Source organism: Centruroides sculpturatus, unplaced genomic scaffold (genome assembly GCF_000671375.1).
Source record: "Centruroides sculpturatus isolate CEXI.00-Female unplaced genomic scaffold, Cexi_2.0 scaffold45, whole genome shotgun sequence".
Taxonomy (NCBI): domain Eukaryota; kingdom Metazoa; phylum Arthropoda; class Arachnida; order Scorpiones; family Buthidae; genus Centruroides; species Centruroides sculpturatus.
In genome coordinates, this window is record NW_019384310.1 from 607,344 (window position 1) to 621,939 (window position 14,596).

General features: G+C 28.8%; 1 protein-coding gene across 4 annotated transcripts in view; it reads left to right on the forward strand.

Moving 5' to 3' along the window:
* The window catches only part of LOC111621327 (adiponectin receptor protein-like), a 56,279-nt gene extending 42,906 nt beyond the window's left edge, over positions 1–13,373 (forward strand). For all 4 annotated transcript variants that reach the window (XM_023363444.1, XM_023363434.1, XM_023363428.1 and 1 more), the window contains exons 3-8: positions 1,147–1,311; positions 6,718–6,868; positions 10,093–10,273; positions 10,351–10,538; positions 12,458–12,651; positions 12,890–13,373. In XM_023363444.1, the coding sequence (XP_023219212.1) occupies positions 1,147–1,311; positions 6,718–6,868; positions 10,093–10,273; positions 10,351–10,538; positions 12,458–12,651; positions 12,890–13,030 (1,020 nt within the window). In that variant the 3' untranslated portion in view covers positions 13,031–13,373. The remainder of the gene's footprint in view (positions 1–1,146; positions 1,312–6,717; positions 6,869–10,092; positions 10,274–10,350; positions 10,539–12,457; positions 12,652–12,889) is intronic.
* The last annotated feature ends 1,223 nt before the right edge of the window (positions 13,374–14,596 follow it).

Genomic DNA, 14,596 nt, shown 5'->3' on the forward strand with positions numbered 1-14,596 from the left:
CGGAATGCTGGGAAGAGTTTGTGTTTCTTAAAGATTGTAAACGCGATGGTGTCAGTGAGAAAGATGTGTCTTCTTCTGTGTCTACGACGGAAAAAAATGTGTCGTCTGAGATACCTTCTGCTGTTCCTATTGTACACTCTAGTCATCAGAAACCCTACTGAAGAGGCCTTGACAGGCGAAATGCATTTGGGGTGAAGTATATATTTATATAAAAATAAAATTATATTTTCCTTGTTAACCTGTTTACCTTTTTTAATTTTTTATACCAGTCTACGGACTCGGGACTTATTAAGCCTCCAAAAGTCAGAAACGAATGGAAAACTAGTAGTTTTCTGTGTACTAAAGAATAGTACAGTACGGTAAAAAAATAGATTATCTGACTCCATCGATTCTTTTTAGAATATTGTTATTGATATATTTATCTTTTCCTGTTTTTCATTTTCATTTTTGTTAAGAGTGAAAAGTAGAGATAATTTATTAGGAAATGTTGTTTCTGCTTAACATTACATTGACTGTGATAAATACTTATCCATATTGCAATTGCATAACTCATTTACAGGAAGTAATGCATGTGACAAAACAAGATGATGATGCATATTTTGAACAAATGCCATCTATTGGTTAACTTGAATTCCTAAAATATAATAGTTCTCAATAAAATTGTTTTAAAATTTATAAAATTATATATATATTAAAAAGATTTTTTTATATCTTGATGATTATTATGCAATTATTATTCTTTTTTTATTTTCCACTTTATTGGAGACCTTCATTTAATACTTTCTTTAATTCTCAAGTACAGTACTTTCAAGCTTTTCACTTGTTGTCCAGGTATAAATTATAGAAGAAACTTTTATCCTCAACAATTACTTTGAAATTTAAAGAAAACATTTTAAACATCTTCAATAAATCAGGAAATGATTAACCTAGATAATTGGAGAAGTGAATTTTAATGATGATATTATTTATTTATTTATTTTTCCTCATTTTGAAATGGGATTTTATCAAACTAATGTTATATACTGATTAGAAGTATGTTTAACACTGTTTTCTATATCTAAATTAATTAAAGTTTTTGTTGTAAAACTTTATAAATATATTACAATTTTTATTTGAATATTTGTTCCAAAATGTTGTTAATTTCAGGAAACATCTGATGATACAACAGATTTTGAAGGAGATGTAGATGATGTAGATATATCTTTTCCATCGAGAGCTGCAGAACAGGCAGAACATCTTGTCCGAAGAGTGTTAGAAGAAGCAGAACAAGCTGAACAGCTAGTTTGGAAAGTTTGGGAAGAAGCATGGAAAGTAAGTTTGTTTAAAATATAAGTTGGTATATTTCATTTTTAGAGATAATACGTTAAACTGTGATAATGAAATTTAATGCTTAATTATGATTTTTTAAAATATTAATTTGTTTATTATAAATTGTAAAATTATATACTTCAAGTGTAAACTTTTATGTAAATAATTTGGAGTATTTTCAAGTTATTGAAGATGCAGGTTTAGTTCTCATCTGATCCATATACAGTGGTGGCCAAAGTCCTGCACCAGTATATTGAAAATCAAATATTTTTTTCCAACTTAACTTAAACAAGGTATGTGTTCAGGGTCTAGATACATATAATGCAGTAGAGCATCTATTATCCAAATTAATTTGGGTGGGATAAATTTGGATAACCAATCACACTTAATAGAAAAAGAATAAAAAGATGAATATTTTTACTTTATTTAAGGTATTTTAATCTTTTTTTACAATTGAATTAAGATAGAATTAAGGATAGAAATGTATCATGTGAATGATGATAAAAAAATAACAAATATTGTCTAGTTCTTAAAAACATTATAGTCTTTCATTGCACTCTACAATATGCTGATGAAACTTTGAATTCAAAGTAAAAATATTTGTTATTAATTTGACTAGTGTTTATCACATATTTTTTACATGAATACTGTACTTATAGTTTCTTTTTTTTTGAAAGAAGTCGTTGACTTTGCTTTGTTTTGCTTGAATTTTTGTTTTTAATACTGCTAAATTAGCTTGCTTGATTGTCATGCAAATTTAAAAATCTATTTTGAGTTGCATTTAAACACTCAATGGTATTTCTAATGTATTAAATGCTTCACTGTGAGCAGGCATTGTAAAGCATTTGGTACATTAGAAGCCCTGACTCATCAGTCATGCTTTTCTATTTGCACTGTAATAAATTAAACCTAATATTAATATTGATAAGAAGATAGGTTGATAGCAGGCCTGTAGATTATTGACAATCATTATTACATAAAACTTTAATTCCAGAAATGAACAAAATTGATTTGAAAGAGTATGTAAATTGATTTTTCGGATAATCAACGCTCTACTGTATATTGTTGGAAAGATAATTTGATGCATATTTTAAGATTTCTTTTTAGATCTGAACTATCTTGCACATAACATAATCATTAGGCATCTGATCATTAAAAGGAGAAAACATGGACATTAGGTAAAAAAATCACATTTTTTTTTATTGGTATTATTTTACAGCCGAAATTAAAATTGTGTAGTGAAAAACCGAAATCCAGTAAAGAAGTTGAAATAGCTTGCTAAGAGATCACAATACAGCTGAATATTTTTGGGTAATTGTGATTTTTTTTAATACCAAAGCATATATATCTCTTTTGATGCTATTAATGAGTTTCTGTAACCCTTTAATTGTAATTTATGTATGGCATCATGTCATCATAGCCTTAATCAGAGCACTTTTAGATGCTGGGTTTTGCTCATGGATCTTTTGAATAAATTTTAAAGAAATTTTTCAATACAGTTAAGATCTGGTGACTGCAGGTCATCAAAGTCCTTTTATTCCCGTTTCATGAAAATTCATTACAGTCTATGGTCAATAATAAGAAACATGATCATCCAAAAGACAAAATTCCAAAACTCTTGTCTTACAAAGACAAATGTCTACAATATGCTACAATGTCTACAATAGCATCATCTACAATAGCATCATGCCAAAATGTCTACAATAGCATCATCAATTAAAGGCTCATTGTTGAATAATTTGACATGAGTCTTCAATTTTTGTGGCCAGTACCACTGGCTAAAATGCAGGAACAACCAGCAATTTCTTGCAGTATCACTGCAAGAGATTGCTGGTTGGTTACAGCCTATCTTATATCTTTCACCAATTTGGTGACAAACATTTCTGTTCATAAAGGAAATAATTATTTACAGTTGTTTCATTACTGAAAAGTACATTTTCCCATGCAAGTTTCCTGAGATGTTGCTGTTCATTCAGGTAGGATTTTCTTTGTTTTTTGTCCAGTCAGGCCTTTTCCATGAAGTCTATTAAGAATGGTACTTGTAGACACTTCAACACGCTTCAAATCTGTTGCTGTTTTAAACCTCAATCCTAATGAATGCTGAACCATTATTTGATCATCATGTTTGGCTTGGTTGACCTTTTTTTCTTTTTCTCTTTCCAGAGGTCTTGTTTCAACAATTCTTATAACAATGCACATGTCACTAAAATTGTGATAGAAATAATTCACAACAATTTCAAGGTTACTAAAATCAAGTTTGTACAAAATAATAATGTTTTGCCTGGTTTGAACAGGTAAGAATTTTTTTGGATTTAGTCATTGTCAAATTATAACAGGAGAAGTATACATTGCACAGGCAGTGACATACTATCAACTGATTTACTATGACTAAACTGCATCATTTTTACAACAGAAGTCATAACAGATTAAAAAGCATTAGAAAGTCAAAAGGGATTTTGAGAACTGCATTTGTTTTTCTGGAAGTCCACATTTTGACTTATAACTTCTTACATAAATGGTGATTTGTTGCCAAATTTAAATCTTTTTATAGAAATATAATATATTGTTTGTAATGGTAAGTTATGTCAAAAAGAAGTTATAAAACTTGGCAATATCTTTGTAAATAAATAAATTGCTGCTAATCAATAAACAAACTTTATTTAATAAGAGAAATGTTTTGGTCAAAATATGACCATTCTCAGTTTATAATCGTAGATTTAACAATTTAGAATAATGTAGCATATAATATACAAATTTGAATAAATTCAAAATTAATATTTGGAACAGTTACAATTTTTGAATTTGAAACAAATTCAAATAGAATATATGAAATTAAATAATAGCAAAATTTCTATTATTTGCTTTAAGTCATGCAGTAAGAAGAGAAATTACTGTAATTCATCAACTATATCCAAGCATTGCCAATATTGTATGCATCCTGTATATGTATATTAATAATGTTAGTGCTGATCTAAAACAGATATAAAATTGCTCAAATTCTTATTGGTGTATAACCACACCATTCTTTAATTAATGCAGGTTTATTCTATAACATGTTTGTCTAAACAAACATGTTATAGAATAAACCTGCATAAACCTGCATTAATCAAGTATATCTGAAATATAGGTGCACTTGTCAAGTGCACCTATATTTCAGATATACCTGAAACACAGATGTCTTTGTAAAATACATGCAATATTCTTATATCTGAAACATTGAATTGAAACAAAAATATGATTTTTCAGATTATTGGTGCAGGACTTTTAGCCACCACTTCCCTTCTTGTTTTAAGTGTTTTTTAATAAGCTAACTAAATTTATTGAGTTTCAATCTGAAAAATTTTCAAAAATTTAATATTAAGCAAATCAGATGTTACAGCAGACACCCAGGGATCATTGTGCATATTTTAACATTATTAATATTAAAAAATCATCTTAAGGCTTGGTATCATTTTAATATCTAACAGAATAAAATACAGCTATTTGAGGATAATGATAATTAACATATAAGTTTTTGGACCTTCATTTTGACCAAATTTAGCTTGCAATAACATTTGAAATGAACATAGGACAAACATGGCATTCCCATTTTTATTAATTACTAGCTGTGTTACCCGTTGTTGATGGGAGATATTTGGTGAAATTATATTTACTTACCTAAAGAGTATATCTGCAGAGAATTGTTACAGATTCATTATATTCCTATTAAAGGTGTGGAATATTTTCTAAATAAACTTATTGAATAATTTCCCAATATACAACATTTCGTGTTTTATCATCAGAAGCACAAATGAACAGATTTGCAGCTACTAACACGTGAGCATGCAACATACAGTTGGCTGTGTGAAAAGCAACTGCATCCCAAGTCAAGTCCCACAACTCTTGGGCTTTGGCCTTGAGACTTGTTAATGGTCATTGCAAAGCATAGACCAACTGGAAATTGTAGGCATTTACATTTGGATGGGTAGTTTGTCAGGATTAATGATATGCTATTAAATGATATATCTGTCCTTCAGTTTTGAATGTTGGTATGAAATTTCTTTCAAGTATTTCAGTGGAACCAAAACTTGTCATTTGGAAGGCTCTATTGTGCTTTAAAAAATGCTTAGTGTCAAGATGAGTCCCATTTAATAGTGACAGAGAAAGTTTGGGGGTAAGTACATCATCCAGTTTAACTTTGCCAGAAGAGCAGCAAATCCCATGTGATTCTTTCTTCCACTTCAGAGCACTGCAATACCCACATACTTTATCTATAGATCCAATATTAGTTGATGATGAATAGTGTAAAGTATCATAAATGAAAGCAGTTTGGAGTTTTTTGTGCCAAGGATTTGTCATTTTTGAATAGGCATAATCTTCACTCACGCAAATACAGCTAGGCCTCACAAACACAATACGTAACGATTCAAAAACCCACCGTATGTAAACATACTGCCATCTAGCATGACAATGTCACAAATCTTTGAAGCGTTAAAAATGCTTTGAAGATTTTACTAATTAACTAATTATAATTTAATATCAGTTCTTCAAATATAACAGTAAACTTCAATAATACACTTTTTTCTTAGTACTTTGTCAGGGCATTATCTCTAATTCATGTGTCACCATGTAGTGAAGAGAAACAAAAGACAGACAGAAATCCATTGCAGTTTTACTTAATTAATAAAAAATCTGTAGGTTTGATTAGTGGTAAACATTCTGGGGATCATAAAGATGCTACAGTTGAAATTTGGTAACGATTGGTTCAGTAGTTTTTGCAGTTAGTTGGAACAAATGAAAAATATGTTCTCTCTTTATATAGTAGTATAGATATCTGTTATAATTTATCATACATAAGTTTATATGTAAATTTTCAAAATCTTTGGAACACTGTGTGTATCCTTCATTCAGTTAGAATATTACTGCAGTCTGAGATTGATCTGAAAAAAGGTGTAAAATGATTTATCTGTTAATTATTGTTTGGTTTCCTTAAATATTTGTATTAATATTAGCATAAAATTTAACTTTTTGTTGACGTGTTTTTAATTTATTTACTATCAGTCTTTGTAGAATCCATTTTTAAAGTGGACTCTCCCCACAGCTTTGTGACAGTTAAGTTTTAATACAGATAATCATTTATTCAAAATTACCAGAATGATGTGATTTTTTTTTTTAAGTTCTTCCTACAATGCAATACATGTTTTGAAAATAGTTTGTTTCAAATTAAAATTGTATATATTACAGAAGAAACTTTGTAAGTTAAAATTCTTTTAATGCTAAGTTATTGACAAATAATTAGTAGATTGACTAGTAGAGAAATTTAGATACAAAGTATTGTTAATAAATGAACTTGATTTTAAATTCTGATTATAAAAAAAAAATTATTTTTTCAAACTTTAATTAAAATTGGCAATTTCAAATTTTTATTAGGTTTGCCATTTTAGTTCACTACCAAGATGGCTACAAGATAACGATTTCCTCCACAGGGGTCATAGACCACCTCTTCCTTCGTTCAGCGCTTGCTTCCGTTCAATCTTTAGGATACACACTGAGACAGGAAACATATGGACACACCTTTTAGGTATGTGTGCAAAATTTTTAAATTACTAAAAGAAATTTAGATAATGAATGAAAAACACTCTTATTTGTAAAACTGATATGTTATGGACATGACTAAAAATTGCATTTTTATTTAATGATAAAAATTATTGCCCATATTTTGAAATCTTCCACTTTTCAAATTAATCTGTTATTTCAGAATTAAAAAGAATAGTTTCCATAAAATACTTTAGCATTTATTTTGTAATTCATTTTTTGGTACTTATGGTACAACTACGTGTTTATGGGAATTGTTTTAATGGCTATAGGATTTTATGGAACATCCTATAAAATTCCAATAGCCATAAAATAGATAAACTGAATTAGAAATTTTAAAAGTATTTTTTAACACTTGCTCATATTTTCCTGTTGTAAATAAAATTACTTTTAATTTTATTTAAACTGAAAATATTTTTCCTTAAATAAAAGTAATTTTATTTAAGAAGAAATATTTTTGTTTTGCTCTTCAAAATATTGTGATGATATCAAGTAACACTCAAACTGAATTAGAAATATTTAACAACAGAATATAAAAAGTTAATTCAACTTTTTTTATGATGAAATTTAACTCTAATTCTAATATTGGAGAAAATATTCATACAATAAGTTTGGAAGAAGAAAATAAAAATTTCTGATATAATAGACAAAACTATTATTACATTTTAATACTCGTAAAGTTAATTTTATTCCATTTGTAGTTTGTGTTGCCATGCAAATATAAAATTAGTGTAACAGTAATGAAGACAGGTCTAGATTAATATGACTTAAGGAGTCTTAAATCAATAAATACCATACAATTGTTATGATATAAGTATAAGTCATAAAATATCAGATTTTTGATGGTAAAAAACACTATTGTTAAAATCATCAGAAATGATTACAATTTTCATCAAGGAGTGATTTAATTTATTTAATACAATTTGGCATGGCAGTTTGTTTGGCATTCTTTTTGTGAAAATGTAGATATTCATTCAACAAACAGAATAATCTAAGATTTGTCTTTTTATAAGTTAAATATCTTCAGTTAACCATTACACATTTATTTGGGACCACGATCATTGGTATGATGATGACTTTTTTAAGGTTTTATCCATGTCCCTCAATATTACTATTATAATCAGTAATATAAGTTATGATTATGAAAACTGACAGAGTATTTATTTCACAGAAAATTAAAGCAACAAGCAAACAATTAACTATTCATGTGCATGGACATTACACTTTCCTTAAACTTCTGTTTTAAATTTTTTACAAAGTATTTAGATTTATCTAATCACTATGTAGGTTTACATAATTTCTTTTGTTCTGTTCAAATTTTATTCTTTCATTTAGACTTGAGAAGGTGACTTTGCCTATCTCTAGGCCATATTTCAGAATAAGTTAATTTCTAAATATAACCAAAGAAAAATGTGGTGATATTTGGTTATAAGTTGCAGGTTAGTCTGATTTTATGTATATATAAAATTAATGATTTTTTTTTTCTCAATATTATGAACATATTGTTTGAGAAAAACCAAAGCATCCAGTGTTTATTTATTTATTACACACTAAGATATATAAACCCAGATTTGAATAGATATTCTACATTTCTATCATGATATTTTATGAATATAATAAAAACAAAGTATTTGTGAATGTAGAAAAACAAGTAAAGAATATATAATTTAACTAGACTTAAACATATTTATTTTGTTTTAATTAGAAGGTAATTTTGTTCTACCGACAACTTTTCACTCAATATATGACATATATACTACTAATATATTTCCCTGAAACAAAAAAATGTATAACACCCCATCTAAGCCAATGAGAATTTTCAGATCTTTGTTTTCTTCAAAAGCAGCTAACTTGTATTGTGTTATAGTATTATCAAGAAAACACTGATACTTTCATTAATGTTTCATGACTGCTTAATTCACCTGTCTTAATATGCTTTGACATATCAACATACTTGTACTGAAATTTCCCAATGAGACTAACTGGTTTTGTTAACAATTATTAATGTATCCTGAACAATTTCAAGAATTTATTTCAATAGGAAATATAGTATTATAGATATCATTGTACATATTACATTATAACACAGAATTGTATAGTAAATTATGTGACCTAAATTTTATAAACATGAAAACAATGATAACATTTCATTCCTTTTGATGATGATGATTGATATACAATATCCTCTATTTAATGTGGGAAATGCATTAAATGATTGTTCTGTATTAAATGAGGACTTGCTCATTTTTCATGCTGTATGCTCATTATATTTTACATATTTTATCTTAAATAATAATTTTTTGAATATATTATTGTTTTAAAAATTTTTCATTACATTAATGATTCAGAACAAGCATTGTACTGAATTTAATAGTTTTACAAGGAAAAAAGAAAACCAAAGTATTTTTCATTGCTTGTCTATACTTTATTTGTAAAATTTCCTTACAGTAGTACATAAATTATCAGTATCTTTCCATACAGCATTGACTTGAAGGAAAAGTATTTCATTCTACAACAAGTATGCGAATAAGCTTCTTCTAAAGCTTTAATACTCAACCCTTCTCCTTTTTGAACAACATTGAATTCTATGTCTTGAGTTATGTTGATAAATTATTAAAATTCCACAATGAGACATTTTCTATCACTTCATCTGTAATTATTCTTGTCGTGTTTCTGTTAACAGGCTGTTTATATTGTTTACAACTGTCTGAAACATCTTTGAATTAACTCAAGAATTAAAAATTTCTAAATTATTTATTTAAATGATGTAATCTTATCAAGAAGTATTAGTTGTTTGTTTTTATTCTAATTAATTAATTAATTTTTTTTACTGATTATAATTTTAATAGAAAATGTTTCCTCAAATACATTTGATTTCATTCTGGATTTGGTAAATATGGAATGAAAATTTTGCCATCCTATTCGCTCATAGTCAAAGCAACTAATTGAAAAGAAAAAAAAATGATCTTTGTTGGAGGAAGTAAATATTCATTGATGTAAATTTGCTGGTCAGCAACTGCTGTTGTGAATTCAAATTAAACAAAATTGTATTCAATAGGGGATATTTGTATTGGATTTAGTGAGTAATGACTGATAAACTATAAGAATATGAAGATTTCAAATTACTTTATAGTATTAAATTTCAACACATACATTTTTTTTACCTTTACTGACTTTATAGTTGGGTTTTAATTTTTCAAAATTTTTCAGGTTGTATTGCCTTCATTGGTGTTGCTATTTATTTCCTTTCCCATCCATCCAATGAAATTGGTTGGCAAGGAAAAATGGTTTTTGCTACATTTTTTATTAGTGCTATTGTTTGTTTGGGAATGTCATTTACTTTTCATACTGTTAATTGCCATTCAGAAAAAATGGGAAAATTATTCAGCAAGTAAGTAATTTTGTAAGTTCCTTTTTATAATTAAATAATATAAATTCACATAGTGGCAAATTAATTTATTTTTGCAGATTGGATTATTGTGGAATAGCTGTTCTAATTATAGGATCATTTGTCCCTTGGCTATATTATGGATTCTATTGCCAATATCAGCTTAAGGTGTTTTATTTCTGTCTAGTATTTGTTCTCGGAACTTCTGCAATTATAGTCTCTCTCTGGGATAAATTCAGCGAACCACGCTTCAGATGGTTACGGGCTGGTAAGTACACACAATAATATATGATAATATGTAAGCTGAAAAACAAGTTTTCAAAATGTTAAATGGTTTGATATATCACACATCATTGATAGCTGTGTAAACAACTGACTTCTTGAAGCATGTTTATATAAACTTACAGAAATTATTCACTTCAACTTTATTCTGATTCAAAAGAGATCACCATTGCTAAATGAACATGGTGCGTTACTTCCACACAGTGTTTAAAAAATTCCTACATTTATTTTGCTGTAATGATTTTACAGTAAATGTTGGTTGCATCCAATCAAAGTAGTGTTTGAATCTAGTTAAATTTTGATCATACAGGTAACTTAATGTTCTAAAATAGAATGTGAGTGACTAATACTCTTCAACTACATTCTGTGTTGTTTGTTTGTAATTAGTTGTTGGCTTTATAGGTGGTGTGGATAAACTGTTGCATAACATAAAACACCAATCTAATATAATATTTGTTCAAAAAGCAATGCACGTTGTATGATAGTTCTATGGCAATATGTAAACGCTTCCATCTCTCCCACATCGAGATAATGGAGAGGAATTGTTGTTTAAAGATAGCATGACACATGAAGAAGCTCTGATCTTAAAAGATAGAAACAACATTACATAAATTTGGCAAAAAAAAAGTTTTGTATTTAGTACATGTCCAAAACTTCTGTCCCCAATCCTGCCAGAAAGCACTTGTGGAATTTACTTTGTGAATTTTGCATAGTTTCCAGATTATACTTTACAGTAGTTGCTCTACCAATTAGCAGATTGCAGGACATTGGTTAATTTTTAAGGATGTCTGCATTGCACATTGCCACAATTTGTGAAGGTCTCATTTTTAATTTTCATCTTTCTCTTTTGTTTGGAAAATTTTCATATTGCAATGGAACTATCATAACATATGTAAAAGAATCTCTGCGGCATTGCACGAGTGTATACATTCAATGCCGCAGAGATTCTTTTGCACCTGAATAGAGTTAAAATGAATACTATATTTGTTAAGGATATCTGAATTTTAGAGCTATAGCAGCAATCTAAGTTTCAGCAACATTGGAACATTTTTTTTTTACAATGATTCAAAATTTATGAATTCCAAAGATAAATTTTATTTTTCATACTTCAAAATGATAAAAAAATCAGTTACACACCTCATATTCATCTGTACTTATTTTCTGTTGACCAGATTAACATTGTAATTTGGTAAAAATTGTAAAAAACATAGTTAAACAAGAAGCACCAATTTTACAATTTTCTTGTGAAAAACTTTTACTAATTGGAATTTTCATTATGCAATTTAGTTTTTTTTTATTAAAATATCTATAGAGATTAGAAAGCATTTTAATAAATAAATAGACAGTCAATTCCAAAAAATTTTTGTTAAAACTTTGGTCGATCACCTTTTATTTCCGTTAAAATTCCAAGATAAACTTCAGCGACCGGACCTTCCTTTTTAGGCTACACAGTCGCCTTAACAGCCCTTTAAAATACAGAAATAATCCAATAAAACCTTGTAAAAAAGTTGTAAAAAATTGGAGTTGGTGATCTTTCAACGTCTTTAAGTTTTCATCCTTCTTCCATTCGGGAGTCTCGGACTTATATTTACTTAAGGAATGCGCTGTTAAATGTAAATTGTCCTTATTCTCCTCCTGGCGGCGAATTATTACAAGAAATTTTCTATTTTTAAAATTTCGCTGGAATTGACTGTCTTTTTATTTATTAAAAAATTTTTACATCCAGCGAAATTTTAAAAATAGAAAGCATTTGTCAAAATATTAATTATATATTGTGCTTTGCCATAAATGGAATTTTGATTAAAAATTGTAATGCTATTTTAAATGTTATTGGTAAGAGCTGTGTGTGTGTGTGTGTGTGTGTGTTTATTTTAATTGTTTATGTAACTTCAACATTGTTTTTAGGTGTATTTATGGGCTTCGGTCTGAGCGGAGCAATACCGTCCGTGCATTATCTAATTGTGAACGGCTGGTTCGAAGCAGTCTACAGCGCTTCATTTGGATGGTTATGTTTAATGGGATCACTTTACATCTTGGGTGCTTTATTATATGCACTTAGATTACCAGAACGCTTCTTCCCTGGAAAATGTGATATTTGGGTAAGTGATTCAAGTTTGTTAATTTTAAATGTTAATATTACAATTCTACATTTACTTTTTTAATGGATTGTATGTTTAGTATTAAAAACAAGAAACCCAATTTTTGGTAGCACTTTTGCTACAAAATATATCAAGCTTATAATTTAGCTAGACTTGCATATTATTTGTAAAATATTTAGATGAAGGTGCAGCGAGTCAGTGTTTGTTTGTGTTGCAATCATTTAATTTTTAATTGTAGTTTCACAGTCATCAGATTTTTCACGTCCTGGTGATCGCCGCAGCATTTGTACACTATCATGGCATATCTGAAATGGCAATGTTCCGGCTGACCGTGGGAGACTGCAGCGCCAACACACTCGACCAGACCGTTGTGGACTGAAATTCAGAAACCAAGATTACTTGTCGTCTTTCCACTAACAAGTATCATACTTCAAATATATTCTAGTTGAATATATAAAATTCCAGTTTGGGTGTGGCAAAGGAATAACTCAAATTGAACACGAGGAACCGACTTTACTCCAGTTTCTTTACTTTCTAAAATTCTATTTAGAAGCATACGTGGACCAGAAGTGCCTTTGTGACATCTTTGTGCTAAACATATACAATATTTATTACTAGCGATCTGCTTGTCGGATGATTTATAAAAAATGGAAAAAGGTTATCGTAATTTATAAATATAGATTTGGAATGGATGTATTTGTCAATAAAACATACCATGTTAACTCAAGTGTTCTGTTTAAATTTGCCACATTCACCTTAAAATCAAGATAATGAATTAAAAACAAAATTTAACCATTTCCTCAACTCAGTTTGATGAATCTTAAACAGTAGCTGGCTCAAATCTACAACAACTGTCTTAAGTATAAATTTAAATCTTTGGTTAAAACTTAATGCTTCACATAGCTTATTCAAAGGTAAGAGTATTTGCTTTATGATGTCAGTAATCTAGCAAATTATTGTTAATTAATAATAATCTTAGTTGGACACTAACGGAAAGGTTTGAATTCGGGTAGTGCCTTTTCTCAATCCAAATTAATTTATCAAATGTATCACAAAAAGTATCTTAAAAGAAAATACCTGGTTGGTCAAGAAAACCAGCAATATAAAGTTAATTCTACCATATGTATGCCGATAAGACTTTGTTAATTAAAAAGGAGCTTTATGGTGATTTTGGAAGTTGTTTATATTACATAGTTAAAAAATCTTTGTGCACTACAAGTCATAGTTCTAGGTCCTTGCTTGGCCATTTCCCCCAGTTTTGCTTTAGGCTGTATTTGTTGTCATGACAAGTCATAACAGAAGAGTATTTGTAGTTTAGGTAGGGCACATTAAATATTTATATGTATGAGTTTGAACTATGTTTAAGGTGCAAATATAAAACAAAAGTATACAGCATTATTGTAGTTTTAAAGACCTGTCCTAACCACTTTCAAACATAAAAACTCGACAAAGTTTAAACACTATTAGTCAAAACGTAGCCCGAAGAAGGAGGGAGAGGAGATAGGGGATCCTACCTTTCTCTACTGTATCGGCATGCATATGGCTACAGTACCCTCAATGTTGATGTTGGCATGCAGTTTTTAGGCTGCAAGGCCGTAGTCCCCCGGAGGGTGTAAAAGAAAATCCAAGTGTAGCAAACACCAATAGCTAAGTGTAGAATTTGCTGTTAGTAGAAAGACTTATATCTATTTAATACTAATAAAGCTGAATGCAATTGCAAATCTTAATACTAAACAGCCAGACATGCAGTGTAAAAAGCAAATGAACACACAACAAACTAGACCAGACGAACAGACTGACAGAGACCAAAAACAAAGTAAATGAGCAAGACCCCAAATTTTTATTTTTTTTCAAGCATTAACATACTAACCTAACCTACCATAATTTAGGTTAGGTTAAATTAGATTAGGGTTTGTTAGCTTTAGTCATCTGGTTAGGTTCATCC